This window comes from Polyodon spathula, chromosome 3 (assembly GCF_017654505.1).
Source record: "Polyodon spathula isolate WHYD16114869_AA chromosome 3, ASM1765450v1, whole genome shotgun sequence".
NCBI classification, from domain to species: domain Eukaryota; kingdom Metazoa; phylum Chordata; class Actinopteri; order Acipenseriformes; family Polyodontidae; genus Polyodon; species Polyodon spathula.
The window spans coordinates 81,049,321-81,072,254 of NC_054536.1; the positions used below are offsets into that span (position 1 = coordinate 81,049,321).

At 35.6% G+C, this 22,934-nt stretch overlaps 1 protein-coding gene across 2 annotated transcripts; it reads right to left on the bottom strand.

Moving 5' to 3' along the window:
* Positions 1 to 1,003: 1,003 nt before the first annotated feature.
* Positions 1,004 to 15,386, bottom strand: LOC121313485 (desmoglein-2-like). Of its 2 annotated transcripts, XR_005949998.1 has the most exons (15): positions 15,163 to 15,386; positions 11,250 to 11,342; positions 10,801 to 10,950; positions 10,562 to 10,706; positions 9,995 to 10,155; positions 8,701 to 8,835; positions 8,070 to 8,255; positions 7,434 to 7,786; positions 6,850 to 6,992; positions 6,156 to 6,383; positions 5,757 to 5,996; positions 4,518 to 4,642; positions 3,925 to 4,212; positions 3,404 to 3,812; positions 2,942 to 3,034 (listed from the first exon to the last, which is right to left on the bottom strand). XR_005949998.1 is itself a non-coding variant. In XM_041246089.1 (14 exons), exons 1-14 carry the CDS (start codon positions 15,214 to 15,216, stop codon positions 1,760 to 1,762), a joined length of 3,576 nt encoding a protein of 1,191 aa, XP_041102023.1. In that variant the 5' UTR covers positions 15,217 to 15,380; the 3' UTR covers positions 1,004 to 1,759. The 2 variants fall into 2 exon arrangements, 1 of the variants encoding a protein (XP_041102023.1); XM_041246089.1 differs by lacking the exon at positions 3,404 to 3,812 and having other exon boundaries at positions 1,004 to 3,034; positions 15,163 to 15,380.
* Between the last annotated feature and the right edge of the window lie 7,548 nt (positions 15,387 to 22,934).

The following is a 22,934-nucleotide window of genomic DNA, read 5'->3' on the forward strand; positions in this document are numbered from 1 at the left end:
GTTTTCTCCCCAATTTAGTAGTGTTCAATTATTTTTGTTTAGCTGAGCTCACCACTACCACCCCTGCACTGACTCCACCGTCCTCCGAAGTTTCTGCCGTTAACCGGCCACTTTTTTACACGCAGATTCACCATGAAGACACGCAAAGCTACAGCGTCGGAGGACAACACAGCCCTGGGCAGCTTACAGGCAAGCCCGCAGGCGCCTGGCCAGAGCACAGGGTTCGCTGGTGCACAGTGAGCTAAGGACACCCTGGCCGACCTAAACCCTCCCTCCCCCGGGGCGGCACTCGGCCAATTGTGCACTACCCCCTGGGAGCTCCCGTCCTCGGTTGGCAAAGGAACAGCCTGGACTCGAAACTGGCGATGTCCGGACTATAGGACACATCCTGCACTCTACGCGAGTGCTTTCACTAGATGTGCAACTTGGGAGTCCCTAACAACATTTTTAAACCTGTAAATAATCTTCATCTAAATAAATACATAGATGACGGCTATATTTGCATCCTGAGCCATTCGAAAAAAAGTGATAATACTACAGTAGTGACGTCAAAAAGTGATAATTCCTCTAGAGGAAAATATACTTGAACTTTGACCCATTCGACTCCTCGAGACCATCACTTTCAATTCAAACACAAAATGTCTTGTTTTCCATCAATTGACAACACCCACAGTACAGAAATGTTCATTAATGACCAACAAAATGAGAACATTTATAAAAAAAAGTTTAAAAAAATGTAAAGCTGTTACATTCGTATCTCAGAGAAACGTAACGGATAACACAGAATGTCTGTACAGCACTGAAAAACACCATTTAAAAAAAAAAAAAAAAAAAAAAACCTGTCCTGCTGAACCTCGTCTTTTGCAATATTAGCATCACAAAGGGTATCCATGTATTATAAAAAAAAAATAAAAATAGATGGGTCTCTTCAAGGTTTCTGTGACAGTTTATAAGTTACTCAACCTTTGGTCTCGTAATTTATGACATCACAGAAACCGTAGATGAAATTATTTTCTTGTAACTCACTGAAGCCCATCTATTCTATATATATAAAAATACATGTGTCACAGCCCATCTTTAGGAACCCTGGCTTAATAAAACATTTTCTATCTCTGATAACCCAACACCACTAATGATAATTTTCAAAAGAAAAAGTCAATATCTGCTTATGAAATCACAAATTATGTTAAATTCTTGGAAATATTCACTCACTTCCAGAACCACAGCCTTCTATTCAAAAGTATTTTTAAACAGCAAAGATGAGATGCATAAAGCGTATAGAACCCAATTAGTGTTTAAAGAGGAATGTACAGCACAACTGATCCAACCTGTAAGCTCAAAGTATCAACCACTCTTCATTCAAAATGTATATGCCATGCCCCAAGCCTTTAAACCTAACAAGTTCATCTACTGATTACTGTTTGGATTACAATTGTTTTATATATGCACACACAAATACAGCACACAAGCATTTATGTATCCATACAGATTGTATTTTACATAAACAGCCTTTGACAATTAAAAATGAATTACTGTATTCATTCAAGACAAATTCCCAGAACCCTGGCATAAACCTTGGATAAAATTAAATTTCCTTGATTTAGATACAGAATCCTTTAATACTTAATTCAAATGTAAAGGATATCCGTCTATGTTGTGGGCTTAATTTTTGCTCTGTCCTCACTCACACGAGTTTGTTAAACAACCTTTTATATATGCCAAGTGCATCTTACTTCATCCCATTAACCCACCCTGCACACTACTTCCAGATACCACTCTTCTCTGTCACTGTTACATGCTGTGCGTTTGGCATTTCACTCATGCGCAGAGTACCCTGACCAAACCCCACCTTTCCACCCTGCATACTGGACTCAGATACCACGGTCTTCTCTGTTACTGTTACATTCTGTGAACCAGGCATCACATTCCTGTGCAAGCTGCCTAGTTCATACCCCATCATGTCACCCTGCACATTATGTCCAGACACCACATTATGAGAGACAGGTTCACTCAAGCGCATGCTTCCCTGATCAAAACCTTTATTTTCTAACAGCACCACATTCTGTGATTTTGGCATTTCACTCATGCGCAGAGTACCCTGACCAAAACCCATCTTTCCACCCTGCATACTGGAATCAGATACCACGGTCTTCTCTGTTACCATTACATTCTGTGAACCAGGCATTACATTCCTGTGCAAGCTGCCTAGTTCATACCCCATCATGTCACCCTGCACATTATGTCCAGACACCACTCTCTTCTCCGTCAACACCACATTATGAGAAACAGGTTCACTGAAGTGCATACTTCCCTGATCAAAACCTCTATTTTCCAGCAGTAACACATGCTGTGAGTTTGGTATTTCACTCGTGCGCAGAGTACCCTGATCTAACCCCACCATCATGCCACCCTGATTACCCGAGCCATGCACCAATCTCTTCTGGGTCACCATCACATTCTGAGTGCTTGGAACGTCACTCATTAGAAGGTGGCCTTGCAAGCCAGGGACAGAAGACCTTTCTATCACGACATTCCTTTGGATCTGTGGCTCAACAATGTATCGAGTGGTCTGAATGATTGGGTTAGTGGCATAGTATACAGGCTGTTGAACGAAGCCAGGGTCAGAAACAACCACATTTTTCTGGAGATACACGGTTGGCTGAGGAGGAGACACGTTTTCTGTGACAACCACATTCTTTTGGACCTGGGGTGCTGGAACTGGGCTGGTCACCTCAACGGTTTTGTTGGTCACCACACAATTATTGGTGATGACTGGGTTAGTGGACACGGTGGTGTGCTGAACAGCAACACCAGGCTGCTCAACTGAAACTCCTGAAGTCATCTCTGTGCCCCTGCAGATTTCAGCAAGAGTCTTAAACTTTGGTCCTAGTTCATTTAGGAAGCTTTGGTCCAGATCTTCTTCAATAAAACTACAAGATCCTATCGAACCCACAGGTGTCCCCTGGCCTTCATAATCATACACCAACATGGCATCTTTTTGTGGATGACCTTCCGCTGAAACATAGTTAGCCTTCTATGATAAAAAAAGAAAAGAAGTGCACTTAGTCTGTTGTACTTCCTGGTAGAAAAATCGAACAAACAAACAAAGCATAATTTTAAGTTTAAAACACTTTCTATGCACGTTTATCTATACACATGAACTATTAGATCATTATTCAATTTCTCCATATTTACAACTAACAATAATGTACATGTCAGAGCTTATAAGAGTATTAGCTTAGAGTCCTGCATCGGGTTCCGAATGCAAACTTTTCGCGGTTTGTGTTTTGGGAGCAGATCAGAAAATGTCATTTTCGGGTCAGGCTCGGGTCTGAATCTGAAAATCGGCAAAAACGTTCATCTGTAACCTTTTCCCAAATAATGTATTAGAAGGTATATGTACCAGTATTTCCTGCGCTAAAGCAAGAGGCGATTAGGGAGGAGTCAGCTGACTAAGCAGCGTTCTCAGGTTGTTTTGACGTTTGTTTGATACGCCGCAAGATCCTTTCATCATTTCTGCTTGGTGATATTTAAAATGTCTGTGGACAAGGTGAAACAAAAGATAGCGCAGGGTTTATATCATGTAGTGGATAATAGTTTGAGAGGTAAATCAGAAGTGTAGAATTCTTATGGAATGACAGTGAATGAAAATAATGAACATGTGACGATTTGTTGCTTGTAAAACCTGGCGTGTTTTTGTGTACGGTAATAACTCGATCTGTGGAGAATGCGTCAGGCTGGCGAGGGCATCGGGTTCAGGTTGGTCATGTAGTAACGACTCTGGCTTCAGGTACACTGTTCTACAAAATGTTCTGCAAGTTTGCAAAAATTTATAAGAGGAACAATACAAAAAACAGCACTTGAATATACTGTATAATTAATTCTGAATTTTTTCCCTCCCACAAAGTTTAATTTGTAGTTTACCTCCACATAGTACTCTTCCAGGTAAGCCTCAGGCAGAGCTACACCCTCAAAGGCATCTACACTCCCTCCCTTGGAGTACCGCCATTCTGCTTCATAACCAGACCCATATCCTGATCCCACCACGTCATATCCAGCTGTTATTGGTCTTCTTGGTCTCCGATTTTGTTCAGCAGACCCCACAAAGTTGCTGTTGCTCATGTGTGATTCTCCAAACCCTGTTATCTTCATGCCACTGCCCCCTCCTCCACTGATGTCCTTGACCATTGATGGTACAAGATGTGGAACTGCCTGTTCAGAAAATAAATGCAAACATTAAGAGCAATGTGCATTTGAACACATTTATAAAAATAAAGAACAGTTTACAGAAAGCATTTAAAACATAGCAGGCACATCTGCATGGAAGGGGAGATATATCAGTACTTAAATTATACTCAATACTGTGTTGCCCCCCCCGTTTTGGAATCTGGCTTATTATCCAACCATCTCTCACTGAGACATCAACTGATATTTTATTCAGTAGGAGTACTATTGGGAGCTATTAATGGACCTATTTTCAAGAGATTTGAATGTAATTTGAATGTAAACTAGCTTACCTTATCTTCACCCATTTTTTCCATGTCATATGAAATCAAATGTCCTGCTGAACCATCAGTAATTGGGACAAAACCGCCTGCCGCTCCAGCCCCACATGAACAAAATAGCAGCAGAAGAGGCACAACTGTAAAAAAGACACAAAATGAATATATTTGTAACCAAGTAACGTTACAATATGTTAAAAGAAAAGAAAGAAAACACAATATACTTAATTTTTTTCATAACTTTAACAAAGCACTGGAAATGTCTTTCATGTTTTAACATATGTTTTAACTTCTCATTTGAGCATTTGACTCTGTAAACTTCATTCTTAGCACTACAGTATATCAGATACCTCACTCCTTGCACTTTCTACTACAACTCTTCTATAGTCACAATTGAATACCGGCCAGATTGTATGTACCTTTGTATTCCCATTACATTTCATAATAGTCAACTTCATTTTTTACAGGTAAGAACATACCTGTAGCTCGGTATTATAAAATCATAGGAGACCAGTCTAAATGTTTATAGTGAAAAGATAATAGCACATGATCTGACCTTGTCAACACATCTAAGAAAAGCCCTCAGCTACACTGATCTGCTTGTGCTACTTATCAGTCTATTCCAAGTGGTTTCCCTGAACATTACTGTACAGTAACCTTCACATGAGAATGCAACTCCAAAAATAAGTGTGGCCTTTATGGTTAAAGCAACTGTGTCGACGTGTACCAGTTCAGGATTTTGATCTGGATTGCATGTTACCCATAATTTAACGCAAAAAACAAAGAAATGTGTAGCAGGGAAAGTGTAGTACAAGCAATAACAAGTCCATTCATTTTTTTAAAAGTATAAGCTTATGTAAAAAAAAAAAAAAAAAAAAATAAAAAAAAAAAAAAAAAAAAAGATTTAAATGTGGATTTTAAAAAGAGCCAGAATACCAGCTTCCCTATAAGATAAAGGCACACATTATTTTGGTGCTCCAAAACAACAAGCCCTTCTGGGCTTTTTGTTTGGTCACCCCCCCCACCCCCACCAACTTAAGAGACAACAACCAAAAATCCTGTTATTAGAAGCATACCGGGTCAGTACCTCCTGTAAATAACTCGGTTTTGAGCCATTTAAAACTAAAAACAAGAGGTCAATGCATGGAAATATAGGCCTACATGAAGTGAGGGTCTTTCAAAATCAGGCACATAATCGCTCACTTGAGAAAACAAATCACACACAAATAAAACACCAGTCATTCAGTAACTTACGTAGCAGCAGTAAGAGTGCTAGAATCATAAGACCAATAGCCGCAGGTCCAAGTCTAGCTCCAGTTGACTGAAGTCTGTCGGTGACTGGTACACAGGCCCTGGTGTTTTCACAGGTGCAGACGGCAATATTTAGAACCTGCTTGTCACTACAGGATTTCCCCTGCTGATCATATATTAAAAGGGTTACACTGTACTGACCAGGCCAAAAGGTTTTTGTGGGTCTGAGTAGCATGCTAGTTCCTGTTAAAGAAAAAAAAAGCCACCTTAAAAAATGTACACTAAACACTAACAAAAACTGAATGACACAAGTTAGTTATGGAACTTAAAATTCCATTCCACATATATCCATGTCAAAATAGCCAGGCTTACAGACGGATATAATAGCAAATATCTACTAACCATTGAGATGTTCAATTTTCCAGTTCTGCACTGTACCCTTAGGTTCATCAAAGATCTCGTATTTGAAGGGGACACTATTGGGATCCGCGTCTTCATCTACAGCTGTGACTACCACCGATTTCTCATCAGAACACATGTCTGTAGAGGTACTTGTAAGAACTGGACAGTGATCATTGAAGTCTTCTACCTGGATTGCAACAGTACCAGTAGCGGTTTTAGCAGGTAAATCTGTGGACGAGAATATTGTTAGATCAGGTCAGAATATTAGTTCAGAAGCCCTGTTTACACTCCCCTGTTTACACAATTGTGAGTGCTCCGCAACACTTACAATGGTGTAAAAAGGTGAGTGTAGACACAATTGATTAGTGTAAGTGCTTTACTCAAAAGATGAGAAACAAAAACAACTTAGTGACAGAAGCAGGTGAATGTGGATGATTTCAGGAAGGGATACAGGGCAACTCCCAAGACACTTCGCGATCAATTCTTTGATGTGCCAGTTTAGAAGACTGTAATTTTTTTAAAAATCAATAAATGCAAGACATTAGTAGTGCTGTATGTTTTGGTTAACACTTTTGTTTTATATTAACATAACCCAGCAAGTATGAGGTCAGTGCCATTAGTAACAGCTTCGTCACATTATTGCTACAAAAAAGTTATTGAATTATACCCACAACGAGGCTACTTAAACGCTTACCATCTGTAATGGCCAATATTTCTGCAGTATATGTGCCATTAACCAAAAATTTTGATTCACGGTCTGGTACTTTTGCAAGTTTAATATCTCCAGTCTTCAGATCAATTATCAGCCAATTATCAGGATCATATTTCTTTACATACCTGTATAAAGATAATAAAATCACAAAATCCATTTTTTTTTTTTTTGGTTTAGTACAGAAGTTACTTAAATAAACTACCTGCATATTTGCAACGTGAATGTATCTTCTCTCCATCTATTGGCTGTGCAATTACATTTGGTTACATAAAAACTATAAATTACGAGTACAATCATCCACTGCCTGCATAGATTCTGACTAGTTACTATTAGTGGCACCATCTTGTTCTAATCAATCTGATTCTCAGAATCGGACAATACTGGACAAATGTATTAACCACAGACTGGAAGATATACTGCAATACCCACTCAACTAAATTAATATCAGGCTGTTTGGTATATCTATACAGTACAAAACCAATACATTGTTAAATAAAAGACTTCATATAAAATCGCACCAAAACAATTTTGAAAAAAAAACAAAAAAAAAAACAACATTTACTTACTTGACTTTCTCAGCAATTTTTCCAGTGTCTGCATTAATGGCTGGATACTTTGCAATTACTTTTGAAAGATCGACTTTTGACGTCTCCTCAGAAATGTAAATTGCCTTTACCTTTGGGATAAACTTAGGACCTTCAGGCTCATTTTTCACTTTGATTTTAACTGGAAATTGTTTTAGAGTGAAAAATGATGATGAGGAACCTCCACCTGATCCAAAACCACTTCCTCCTCCTCCTCCTCCACCCGCATTTATGTTAACATTAGTGCTGGTGATTGTAACAGAACTATGGAAAGCTGCTTTGTTTCTGACAACAACTCCAAGGGCAAGGCTCTGTAGTTCTTCATAGTCAACTTCCTGATAACAGAAAAACAAACATTTCAGGATATCATCATAATGTGATGGCAGATTAGTTTACATGAGTGATTTCAAATGACAGTTTAAAACACTAACATCCAACAACTACTGTGCATTTTTCAAATATATTTTAGATGTTATTTAATGTTACACACATTAATTTTATTATATCTTCACTTTTCAATTGAATAAACCACAGAATATTCAGGATCACTGTATTAAGACCGGAGGCATTTAAATTTGACACAAAACACCAAGCTAATTACTAAATGTAGAACTTTACCTTTTGGAGAATCAAAATCCCTTCATTAGTCTTAGCATCAGTCTCAATCCTGAAGTAACCTCCTTCATTGCCCGATTCAATTTCGAATACAGCAAGCCAGTTGTCTGAAAATTCTTCATCTGCATCAAGGGCTTTCATTCTCAATACTTCCACATCTTTTGTATTTTCAACAACACTGCCTTCATACTAAAAGAATAAATCAGTAATTACTTATTCAACGTGTACACAGTATAGATTATACAGAGTTGACACAAACACACCCTGTTTAAAAGAATAATTATTTATTTTTAAAACACAGAGGAGATGGACATTCATTCCAAAAGTACCACTGTATTCCACAGTGGTACTGTGGTACCCTGGGTGAGACACTGAATACTCACCCAGTCCTGTGCTTTAGTAATATCATTATGTTGCTAAAATGATCAGGTGCCAACATTTTTGCCCTAATAAATCTGGTTATACTTTATTCCTCAATGAATGCAGGAATACCTAATATCAGGTCCTCAATTATAGACTGGTCAGTTGACAAGTTTTGAGAACAACATATTCAATATATAAACAACTAACAATTTACATTATCAGTGTGTGAAATGACAATAAACGAAAAGGAAAAAAACATAACACAACTTACAGACTGCATCTCCAGTGCTGGAGCATTGTCATTGACATCTTTAATTTTAATGTCAAGTTGTACTGTGGTAGCCAAACCACCCAATTCTCCATCCAAATCTTTGGCTTGTACCGTAAGAGTATACTTTGACTGTGTCTGCAAATCAACAGAGAAAGATAAAAATACACATATACATACTGTCTCAATGAAATATTATCCAGATATCCATCTTAGCTAAAATCATAAAGTAATGATGAGAAAATCAGAAGATTTATCTTAAATCAGGTAAGCACATTTTTAAACTTCTCCAAATTGTACTAATACATTGTAACATGGTACTGATTAATAATAATAATAATAATAATAATAATAATACACATATTAGGGCAATGCCAAACAATCTATTTTCACTGAATATTTAATTGGAAACTTTAATCAAAGGTTATTAACATATTCGATAACCCCTTATTTACGTTCCACCTCACTGTCATTCAGGGGGAAAAAAAAAAAAAAAAAAAAAACACTGGGTTATTAAATAAGGTTTGTTGGCTTTTATTTTTTAAAAACTATAAAATTACTTATTATTATTATCTTAATGCTACAAATAAACTGCTTTCCAGTAATGGTGAGTTATTTCACACTAGAAAATGCTGCTTATGAATGTGATACTAGCGTGAAAGGGAAGCGTGAACTGTTAGTTTTGTTTATGTATTCTATTTAATTTTATTCCAGCATAAATAAATATATAAATAAAATAATTTGTACAGGGAAATTTATAATGTTAAAAAACAAAAAAAAACATCCGATGGATTGGATTTTAGTTCTCTTTTGTAGAGTTATATAAAACCCATATCATGAAAGTAAGATTACAAACTGTACTTAGAGTTGCTGTTTAAATGTATTATGAAAGTCTGCTTTAATTATTTTACAGTAAGAGTTTTCTTACTGCAATGATAAATGATTGATTCTTCAGAGTACACCTCTTCCACGTGGATATTGGTAGTCAGACCAAACTCTTCAGTAGTGTGGAATCATTTTACAGTATTTAACTGCTAGACAACAGACCGAAGGCATCTCACAGCTTTCTCAGATCAGAAGTCCGATTAGAAAACAATTGAGTGTGAACAGCCAATCAGCTTCCAGATCTAGCGGACTTCTATTTTGCATACATGCCCGCTGGAACGTTGAAGTGCTTAACTGTGAATTACATTTTAAATCAATCTGCGCATAAAGACAGTCTAATCTACAACTAATCTGACAACATAAAAAGCTACTTAAACATACTTTCTGATGCTGGTCTCTATAAAACACTTACCTCTCTGTCAAGGGTTGACTGTGCTACCATAATTCTGCCAGTGTTCCTTTCAACATAAAACATTTCTGCAGGGCTCTGTTCAAGTATTTCGTAAGCAATGAGTGAATTTCTTGAGTTTGGCTCATCCGCGTCAGTTGCATTTATTTGCATTACAAAAGTATCTAACAAAGAGACAGATGAGACATGACCATTAGTAATTGCTTTACACGAGCACTGTTTGAGAAACACCAAGCCATAAAAGAAAAAAAAAAATAAATAAATAAATTGTAAATAGAAATGTCTCACACATTTAATAAATCAATCTCACAAACGAAACCACCATAACCAAACCTCATTTAAAAGGGTTAAATGGTATGCTTGTAAAGCGCTATAAATACAATGGCTTGTATTTTCCACTTTCCCTTTATGTTTGGTTGAAAGTGCCTCTACATTTTAGTTATATATTCCAGTTTAAGGGGCATGCAATGTGAAAAGTTATTAAAAAAGTTAAAAGGTAAATTAGTCTTTTTTTTCTAAAACATGGTTGACACATTATGTTGTATTCTCTTGGTATGCGCATATACTTGCCTCTCTCACTCAGTTCATAAACACTCCCAGAAAATGTTTTCTGTGTGAACCTGGGGCTGTTATCATTAACATCTTCAATTTTAATCTTCAGGTCAATATCACTTTCCACTTGTTTTCCTACAGCGTTATAAGCACGTCCTTTCAGCTGAAACAATATCAATATCAAATTCAGAAAATGTAATTCTCAAATATGGAGAATTCAGATGGACCATGTTTATGAATGCTGAAATATAACTTACTTCGTAGATGGCCTTTTCTTCTCTGTCAACAATTGCTGTGATGCTAATTTCACCACTGTCTGGATTAATAATAAATAAGCGATAAGGTTTCTGATCAGCTCCTTCACCAACAATTTCGTATTTAACTACATCTTTTACATCTGATCGAATCTGAAAATGAAAGCAAAAGACTGAGTATCATCACTACGGCTAAAAGATTAAAACATTAAAAAGCTCAATAAAACTAAAAAATACCATTACCATATGTTAATCTCCTACTGCTACTACTACAAATGATACTGAACCAACAAAACATTAAAACCTGTATACATTAAAAGGTATCATTCAACATTCAGCAGGTCTTTCATTTTAAGAAAAAGTCAAAAAGGCAAACATTCTCCTGTACGGCTTCTTGACCACATAACCAGAAAATACATAAAACATACATTGCAATAATAAATGGAACATACTTTGGCAATTGGGTTTTTGCTGGAATAATCTTCATTTTCTCTTATTTTAACCGGTGGAACAATCCATTCTGCTTTCACATGACTTTCCAAAACCTAGAAACACAAAAATAAAAAGCTAGACCAATAATCTTCTTTGTTGTACATCAGTTGGAATAAAACCTGCATACACACACACACACACACACACACACAAAGATCCTCCTAATCTTACGCTATGAGCCCCTCGTGTTCTGAAAGTGTACTTAAATTTGCAATTTTACAGAACCCTGACTCTAAAAATACTTCAGTGGGACCTTCATTAATAAGCATTTGAGAAGAGGCAGCCGACAGGGTCATAAACAGGTTTTACGAGAACAAGATAGATTCCATAGAGAGGGGATAGAGGGGTATGGGGGAAGGCCATTTGTAGGCCTTTGTTACTCATTCTATAACACGATATGAACAGATAATTATTAGTTAAGCATTAAAAAAATAAATAAACATAATCCTGCAGGGTCTTAATATAAAGCCTGGTTTGTTTTAGCCATCTGTTCACATTCTGTTTAAGGCAGGTACACCAGCACCCCTTCCCCCGAGAAACTGGCTTGTGTTTGCACTGCTGCAACACTTACAAGTTACACCAAAGTCAACATACAGTCATCTGGAAAAACATAAAACTATATTTATTTAATTGTTAATGTTAAAAAGAGCCCTTGTTTTTGCAAAAAACCCTGTACAGGTAATTCTGTGAATAAGCTTACTATACAGTGAAAATGTCTTCACATGAATACTGTACTCACTTGAAATCCTTTAAAAGCACCAGAAAAGTTTTGGCAAGTGATAATGTGATATTTCAATGCAATAAACAGACTTGGCATACAGTATTTGAGGTGTCAAACTACAATGCTTGGGAAACAAAATTGTAGTAGAAGAAATAGTACTGAACTCATTAGTTACAGCGGCAATAAACTCAAACAGCTCATCACAAGACAGCTGGCAGGACAGAAGCTCACTCAGGATAAGACTGGATAGAAGAATGCATTAGGTGCATCGCGTATATATATATATATATATATATATATATATATATATATATACGTGTTGTTCTCTGCAAAACAAGAGAGAACACATTCCTTTTTTTTTTAATTCTAACACAGCATACCAACACAAACTTTATTTTCATGTACTTGTATTTCTTGTCAAGTACAGGTTTGTGGGATAAAATGATGATAATTATAGGAATCTGAAATGAATGACACATATTTCACACCAAATAAGATCTTCACAACTTTTGTATTAAGATACAAAAATGCAAAAACAAAGGGAAAGGAAAATTCTGAGGAGTAATAATATACAGCTAGTATGAAACAAACTATTGAGCCTTTTTTCATTTTGCAACTATTTCCATCAGCAGTGAATCGTTATCAAGGTGTTTTGAACTTGCAACTTGTACAGCATGTTATTAAATACATACTGAGTGAATCTGGCTTGGCCCAGCCAATGGACAGGTTTCTAGTGTTAGACTTTAAATGACATATGACAAAAAAAAAAAAAATGGAGAGCTAATTAATAAAAATGTATATTTATAAATGGCAATTATATGAAACCATTCAGTTCTAGGTTGTATTCTAGACTGGGGGCAGAAACAGTTTGATATTGCAACAAGACTAATATTGTTTTCATATTAGACTCTTTCCGAAGTCATCCTCCTCTTCAGTGTACAGTGCCTGCCTGCGGCGCTTAATGTCAACAGCCACCATATTTATCACTAATTACAACAATCAACGTATTCAGACAATACAAGGCTACATTCAAAAAAACGCTCATAGGTTTTGAATTAGTAATGCGCTTTTGGCTGCATCACTCATGCATTACAGCTCAAAACCAACTTGAGTCATATTATTGTGCGGTAATATATTCTGACCCATATGTTATACTATTTTATATGTTATACTATTTTTAACGTACGTCTCTGACAGTAAACCAGTTTCATAATATCTTTTCTCTTTGATAACTTACTAGCAAGTTTACACGACTTCATGTCTTTTTTTAATTTTATTTTAAAAAGCAGGTACAGGTAAAATTGCTATGGCCTCCACCATTGCTCTCCACCGTAGCTGCAGGCAACAATCTATTGCATTCTGATTGGGTGTAACTCAGGAGTGTCTAGTATGACTGACTCAAATTTCAATGCACAGGGTGTGTAGCCATGAAGCACATTTGGTGAAAGAAAAAGAAACCACAAACAAATATGAGATCATGACTTCAATTTAAAGCAGTACTGTACCTCATTCCACTCTTCAGCTGAGTATTTATTTATTTATAAACAGTTTCTTGCAATTGGTCTGAATTAAAGTCTAATTTTGGTTAAATATGCATTATTGTTAATGCTGCTCAAACACCCAATTCTCCCAATGCTCAAATAGAAAAAAAAGATGGCGGTCTTCTATGCAGTTAAGTATTTAATTGTCATTTGTGAGTTCCTACGAATGAAATGTAGTAAGTTTTGACATTTTGTAATATTAATTCATATTACATCATGTAAACATATATGTAGGTACACTGAAGTTAAATCTGCTTATAGCTTTTATATATGATGACAGAAAACATTCTAAAGACTATACTGTCATGGTCTCCCATTTGTGGACACTAAAGAACCTAAGTTAAAATGATAGGCCTCAGGGATCAGCGAGTGCCCAGACAGTAACTTAGACAATTTAGACTAACATACACACCCAAATATATATTAGATATATTTAGTTGAGATTATATAGCGAACCCACATATTAAGGGATTACAGTTTGTTGTAAATCTTTTTTTTCAAATGTCTGATGAATCGCATTTGTTAATATTAGAAAGTTCACTTATTGCGTTATTTCTGTCTCTAAATATTTTTAACCGCCCTATATTGTTCATGTTTTACAGCAAACGGTTAATTTAATTGTGCTGACAGCATTTTGTTTTAAACTTCACTGCGTCTCAACCAGAACTAACTGCTGGTTATTGCAGGCGTTTGCCCAAGGGAAAAATCACATTCTCAATGAGATGTTAAAATATAGTATAAGGGCAGTGCAAGTGCACCGTCGCTTTTTATTAACTGTCAGGTAACGTGTAGTGAAATCCTCATACCAGTGCTGGCTAAATAATTCAGTATGGTAACAAGAAGAAAAAAAAAACACCTCACTACAACGTCAATAATATTTTAGCGTTCGTTCAGAAACCTGACGGAATATTAAATTCCAAACCACACGCCAAAGATTTAGAAACGCAAAAAAAGACGGTCGATTTTTAAACATTGGACATTTTATGAAAGAGGTTTAGAAGGATTTTGCACACGTGAATAAAAAACAGAAAGCAATGCAATTTATATTATGTCTCTCAATAGTATTACATATAAACCTAGTGCTAAAACAACATAGACAATTGTTCTTACGGGAGGGGTGGAAGTGCTTTTTAAGCGAGAAAACTGTCCTGTTGCCTTTGTCTTTCTCTTACACCTACACGATATGTGTTTTGCAACATATGATGAAAGCAATACTTTTATTTATTTATTTATTTATTTAAGTACCGGTAAACAAACAAGCAAGCAAGCATACAAAAAAAATGTCATAACAAAACAAGCGTCAGTAGCCTACAGTTTTCGGTCAAGAGATCTCAGGTTAATAACACCGTTTTATTTCTGTCAATACTACGGTGTTGTCGGAAACAGGACGGCTCACTTTGCAGTTAAAAAAAAAAAAAGTACCACAAGCTAAACTTAATTAGCACAGTACGTAACGATTCAGTTTAACTTCTTTATTACTTTATACATTGCGGTAGTTGGTAATACGTCATTTCAATTGCTTTTACACCGATCACCCAGGAATAACAACAAAAAAAGAAAAGAAAAAATAAATGAGTTTAAAAACAAAAATAAACTGCGTTCCGTACTCACCATTAACATAAACAGTAACAGCAAACCAATCCCTGGAAATGAAATTCCAGCCATGACAGGTAACTCCTTTATAAAACCGTCTTGATCAGCTCCCCCTGAACCTACTTCTAATTTAATGTTTCTTTGCTTTTTATATGTTCGATTTCAACAACATCTGCTGTTTAAACCGGAGATGGCTCTGCTTGATTTCTGTTCAAAAAAGCAAACGAATGAGGACGTCAAAAGGAGTTTCACTCGATCCACACCCAAACTTGCTGGGTTGGGCTGGAGAGGACCTACCTTTTTTTTTTTTTTTTTTTTTTTTTTTTTCAAACAAACTTTATTTGAAATAATGAGCCAGAGAAACAGACTTGCCGTCATGTAACCGATCCACATGTTTACAGCATGTCTAGCGTGGTCATAAAAATAACAAAAAAGAGAAACAGCAGACATTTGGGGAAAAAAAATATTAATAATAACGTTAAGAACATAAGAAAGTTTACAAACGTGAGGAGTCCATTTGGCCCATTTTGCACGTTTGGTTGTTAGTAACTTATTGATCCCAGAATCTCACTAAGCAGCTTCTTGAAGGATCCCAGGGTGTCAGCTTTAATATAAATTGATGTGCGGTAATATATATATATATATATATATTTATATATTATATATATATATATAATATATATATATATATATATATATATATATATATATATCTTTATGCGATAATTTGATTCAAACTAAGTGGAACATAACTTTTGTTATTGATGATTAAATGTAATGTACGTTCTTAAAATAAAACATGTTAAACCAATGACATTTTATCTAAAAAAAATAATTAAGACGATAATTAAAATGTTATTTCAATAAAATAATAAAGAATTTACATTTGGCTATTTATTCTTTAAAAAAAAAAAAAAAAAAAAATACAACGTTTCCTATGTTGGTTATGATGTGTGCATTTAACACCCTTATTTATCATGGTGTATTTATTAGAACTAGAAGAGGATTTATGTGTTTAACACCGCATTTTCTTTTAATCGCTAATGCAAATGACCCAAGCAGTCTGGATTGATCCGCAATTTAATATCATCATTATGTTAAGTACGTTGACATTTACAGCAGTCTAGGTTTTTGTTTAATGTAATTTAAATTTTGACAATATTACAAACATACAACACCGTCTGTGATACGAGTCAGTTTTACATAGAAAATAAACCATGCTTAATATGGTTATATTTCATATTACACCAAGGTGCGTTTACATGCAGTGCCTACAGAAAGTCTACACCCCCTTGAACTTTTGTTCACATTTTGTTGTCAGTGCCTCGGATTATCATGCATTTAAATGAGGATTTTTTTCCCACTTATCTACACACCATAATCCACACTGTTAAGGGAAAAAAAGTTTTTATTGAGAAAAAATATATATTAAAAATACAAAACTGAAAGATCATAATTGGATAAGTCTCCCCCCTTTCATTTCTATAAGTACTATTGAGAGGATCTCATCCGGCCCAGGGGATTTGTTTATTTTAAGAGCTACTAGTCCCTTTAACACTTCTGCCTCGCTTATGCTAAAGTTATTTAAAACTGGATAGGAACTGGATGACATGTGGAGCATGTTGTCCGTATCTTCCTTTGTAAAAACTTGTGAAAAGTAATCATTTAATATATTTGCTATTTTTTTTTTCTTCATCTATGATTTTGCCATTTGTATCTCTTAGACATGTAACAACCTCTTTGAATGTTCTCTTGCTGTTGTAATATTGGAAACACTTTTTGGAATTGGTTTTAGCCCCCTTAACAATGTTCATTTCTATTTGAGTCTTTGCTTTGAAATGCACTACCCAGCAGAGGGAACCTGCAGGAACTGCTGAATTTATCCTGAAATCATGTGACTCACTACAATTTAACACAGATAGAGGCAATTTTCATTCCAGGCTATAAGGCAACAAAAGGTGAACATTTTGAAAGGGGGTGCAGTCTTTATATATGCACTATACCTACCATTGGTCACAATTTTAAAATTACATTTTTGAGGGAAAAAAAAAGCATGTAACTCACTGAAGAGGCCCATCTATTATTTTTTTATAACACCTTTGTGATGCTAATATTAAAGAAGACGAGGTCCAGCAGTACAGATGGGTTTTTACGCAGTGTTTCAGTGCTGTACAGATGTTCTATGTTGTTATCCGTTAGTGCTTCAGCTTTATTTGGATGATTGCTTTTAACTTGTTTTAATTTCCCCTTGTTCTCCAGTTTCTCTGAGATACAAATGTAGCAGCTTTACAATTTTTTTAATTTATTTTTTATGTATTCTCATTTTGTTGATCATTAATGAACATTTGAATGACTTAAAATGAGGCATTTTGTGTTTTAATTGAAAGTGATGGTTTCGAGGAGTCGAATAGGTCAAAGTTCTAGAGAAATTAGCAGTTTTTGACGTCACTACTGTGATATTGTGCCTTTTTTTTTGAATGGCTAAAGTTGCAAATATAGCAGAGAGAGAGAGAGAGAGAGAGAGAGAGAGAGAGAGAGAGAGAGAGAGAGAGAGAGAGATTCGTGTGCTATTTTTTTTTTTTTTAAATAAAACAATCCGCCCGAAGGTGCAGAACTGAAACTACCAAGATTGAACTAGATTAAACTCGAGACACGCCTGCTGACACCATGGCAACACAGAAAGCAATTAGAGCAACAGTCTGGGGTGTGGTAAAACACCTGCAAGTCTGTTGGTGAAAGTTTGAAAAGAAACCCATTTAAAAAGGTACTGCTGGGCCAACGTTTCCCACAACACATAAAATTTTCCGCAGCTGTTAAATAACCAAAAATAAATAAATAAATAAATAAATAGAAAAATGCTTTGTGTTAGTAAATCAAAAAGTTTAGATTTTAACTTGACAAGGAATACATGTATGGTTAGTTCCCATATTACAGAGGAGACCCACAATGAAAACAACGGCAGGATGTTCAAATATGGTCTTATATCTGCTCACCTATGTAGTGTGGCACGAAGCAGTCACTCAGTTGAAACCAGACCCTCACTCCCCTAGCTTCATTGTATAGAAGGTCATCTGGGTTAAAAAAAAAAAAGGCATTATTTAGTACACTTTTCAAATAGTGCACATTCTAATTGGACTTTAGTACGTGTAATTCTAATTATTATGCATAATAATTTGGCCAATCACCTCACTGAAAATGAAATGAGAACCAATGAATTAAAAAAAAAAAGTGCAATGCATTATCCTATTAAAAGTCGCTTTACAGCTGCCATTCCCACCCAATTCGTGGCAGTATATGGACTTAGCATTGAGTAAACCATTTCAGAGCCTTAGAAAACAGTTTAATTCAATGGTAACCCCACTGTAACTAATATTTAATTTAAAACAAGTGTTGAAAGATCTGACATTAAAAAAATGATTGTGTACATTGCTAATACCATATCATGGTCAACATCTTTCTCAAAAAGTCAACATCACTCAGCAAATCTATATGTGCACTGTCGAAGAAAATCTCTCGTCTCCATGGTTTGTAATTTTCCTTATTATTGATATTTTTAAAGCGTATTTATGTCTAAAATGAAAGATGTTATCCTGAAGGTGATTGGCTACTCTTATAATTACGCTGCATACCAGTAAAATGATCATTGATGTAGAACACTTAGGGCTCTAGTCTGATAAAATGAGTGCAGTCACAAGCACAGTGGTTAAAGTCAGTCGTATCCTCCCTGCATAGAGTGATTCTGATTAAATTAAAAACACAGCACTATCGTGTTTAGTGACACATTGACATCTCCCAGCCAATCAATGCTGATTAGGTTGGGGAATCTGCTATCCAAACAGGGCCAGGCAACAATCCTTTTAAGACAGGGGTCTCCAATTCTGGTCCTGGAGGACCTGTGTCCCAACAGTTTTTTTTTTCTTTTTCATGTTTTCATTCTTCTAAAACAAATCTTCCTCAATAAATTAGGTTTAAGAGATTTTACTCTGATGCTCGTCTGGTGCTGTCGTAGCTATAATAAAGCCACTGGCAACAAATTCCCAGCTGTGCAAATTTTAATACATTTTGGGGATAAAAACATGACCTTTTTTCTCCTTGGTTGGTACCCATGATAGATGCTACTTAAGGCTAGTGTACAATGTATTGCATCTTATAGCGAAGGGACAGAAAAGTTTAAAGCTTAAAGCAATCACCAAACACGAAGATAACAAAACTGTAAAAGGGGGGGGGGGGGGGGTACACAATTGGCCAAACACCATCCAGGTAGGGAGGGATTAGGTTGGCAGAGCAATCCATGATTCACCACACACCAGCAACCCCTCTGGCTGATAGAGCACCTGCGGGTCTGCAGTAGAGCCAGTCAGATCTGTGTTGTCCTCTAGCACTATAGGGCTGGTGGCTTCACTGTGGATCTGCAGTGCAAAAAATGATGGGTTGGCAGGAACATGTTTCCCAAGTCGCTGCAGCAGTGAACTGGGATATAATTAATAATTGGGCATTCCAAATTGGGGCAAAAACCAGGGTAAAAACCATTGGCAACAACTAAATTAAGGACAAATACAAAATCCAATAACTTTTTTTTCCCAAGTATTGAACTAAACCTGGCCATTAGATATCTTAGACGCTAGACTGATCTTCGGGGTGGGATTATTGAATAATTGCTCTTTCATCAGATAACTTCCTTGTATGTTATGTAAATCTCAGGTAAACTCACCAGGGCGTTGCAGTCACAATCCAGTGACTTAGTCACGGTCCACCCTGCTGAACTGGCATCTTTCAGAGGGTGGTGTCTCCTTCTCCCCTTAACAGACGGGACCAGTGGCCAAATAGTCCATAATCACTACTTTCATCATACCCATACAAGCAATCATTTTTTTTACTTAAACTTGACTTGATAATGATGTAACAGCCATACTGGTAATTAAATATTGCATTATCTTTCAGTACATGCTTATGTATAATGAGTACTGATTGTTGATTACAGAACTTTGAACCAGAATGCATGTTTAAATAAATTATATTTGCAATGAAAAAAAGAAGAGAAATGAAACATATTACAAAGGCAATATTATATATTGTGTTGGCTGTTTCTCAGTTTAAGGGATCTTGGCCCTGCAGTGGAAAATACCAGGTCAAAGTTTGTTCAAGATAACATTACCTAGTGGACAGTTAAACATTAAAAAGAGAAATTGTTAGTTTAAAAAGTGAAAGATAATATTACATACTTGTGGTTTTATCAACAAGTATGCACAGTTAAATCTTTATTTATTTCAAATGCTTTTCCAAGAAGATGATGTTGCCACTTTTTAATTTACTATTTCTCTTCATCTATTGCAGATAGTAGATCTATTATATATATATATATATATATATATATCTATATATTATATATATATATATATATATATATGCATTTACACATAATACGGTAAATGTGTGTTTATGAGTCATTGTATCAAGATCTGACATGCTTTTTACACTGTCTGTCCTCATTGCCTCTTTTGTCTAAGCAGTATTTAACTGTCAAATGTAATCCTACCATAACCTTTATGCTGTGAAATACCTTAGCAGCATATAAGATTTATAAAACAATACTTGCAGGCTTTCTTAAAACATGCTGTTCTCTTGCAACATAACTACATTTACAGTAACATAAACAACAGGGTATTAAAATACTGTAAACAAAGAGAAAGAATCAGTACACACTTTTTTTTCTTAGCAAGTTTAGGACAATCATTCAAACTGTATTGAGTACATTGCATAATTACGTACTGACACGCAAATACAGTTTGCTGCATAGTACACTTTTTAATATGTGCCTGTAAAAGAGGTGTGGAGGAGCGAGTGAGTGAAATAGAGGAATGTTATATCTTTTATTTTCTTTTTTTTCTCCATCCAGGATAGAGATCTGAAGCTTCTTGGTTGATTTTGGCTCAGAACAAAGGAGCTGGCTCTCTCTCTCACTCCTTTATACATTGGGCCAGGTAACTAGTTAACCAATTTAGCCTGACAGAATTTTAGGAGATATGGATTTTCTTGAAGAACATTGTTCTGCTCCTTGATGACTGGAGACTCACCATCCTCTGGAGTGTGTCTCTTCTAAAAAGCTACGTCAGGCTGCTGGAGATGAGGCTAAATCTAACACAGTTCGTAACTGAGCACTGTGCTTGATGTGGCTATTGGAAGTACAGCTCAAAGAAAATATGAATGTGTTTGAAAAGTTTACTGTAATCAAAAATAAAATTCCATAGAAATAATGTCCTCTTTGATCCCCCTGAATTGTAGTTTGAGAGACACACAGACCCTATTTCAAAGTTTTAATTCATATGTATATATGTTTATGAATTCTTCTACAAAGTGTGTACGGTAACATTCAAAACCTTTTCACAAATAGTTTTATAATTATTTTAAATTTTAACATATTATTCTTCATAATTGAAATGTAATTAACTTTTTTAGCGACTGCACATTTTGTTTGGCCATAGGTAATGTTCTTCCCATTGGAAATGGGAAGCAATGGATAATTAAGGATTGTGAAAAAAAGATCACAATTACAGAAAAGCTATTTTCTGTAGAATAGTTTAGATAAGCTATTTACTGCAGCTCATCTGCACTGTGGATTGTAGTTCGTTCTCTAAGAACAAAAACATGTGTTTTAATTGTTTTTTTAAACCGTCATGCCTGAGTAACAGCTCCACCATTAATGATGACTATACATTTGAACTGTGGGAAATCTACTCAAGGCAAAACTACAGATAAAGCTGACAAAACAGGTTTGTTGCCAAGAGGTCTTTTGAAACCTCACCCAGGCTGTTGTTGTAATTGCTTTATGTGTTGCCATGGTGTTAAAGGGTGTGTCATATGGAGGAAAATCTGATTTTAGAATTTAGCAAGGAGATGAAGAGAGTGAAGCGTATGGTCATCACAGAGCTATATCAAAATGTGTACTAAGCCAATGACAAACCTGGTAGTTCCATTGCTGTAAGATCCTCCCTATCAGTCTGGAGAATTTTTCAATTAACATGTAACGGCACATATTAACTAAAAATAAATTGATTGCAAAACAAGAAACAGTATATTTACTTTATTTCCAATATACACATACAATATACAAAGTGAGAATGTATGTTTTTTTTGTTTGTTTTTTTACTTTCTGTAGGTTCTGTGTAGTCTATAGTTTTACAGTAAACCCTTAAAACCTTTTCAGTCAAAAATATATCCATCAACATGAATAGTTTGTAATATTGTTCATTTTTCAATCAATATAATTCTTTGTGAAAGTGAAACTTTTAACAATAACTGACTGGCAAAGTTTATGTGCAGATTGAAATACAGTAATCCATTGCGTAACCGACAGTGGGTTGACCAGAGTAAGGGCAGATTCTTTATGTAAAAAGGTGGATAAATTAATCTAGTTTTAAATAACATTATTCACAGCTGTAACAATTACTATATTCACACAATTATTGTTTTCCTATTCAGCTTTTATTAGGGAGCTCCCCTAAATCACTTGTTTAGAACAATACAGGATATTAATTATTGTGACAAAGTAGCTGCCTGCTGTGTGGGTGTGTGCATTCACTGCTGAGAGACATGCAGGAGTCAGGACAGAGGTTGATACGTGCTGCAGACAAACAGAAGTTATTTACACAACACATTGAACAGCTCACATGACACTAGCAGTATTGGGTGTGCACGGAGCACATACAACACAGTGTACGAGAACTTTGGTAGGATCTACAATCTCTGAACTAATCTTTTTTGTTCAATAATAAACTAATGTTGCTGAAGAG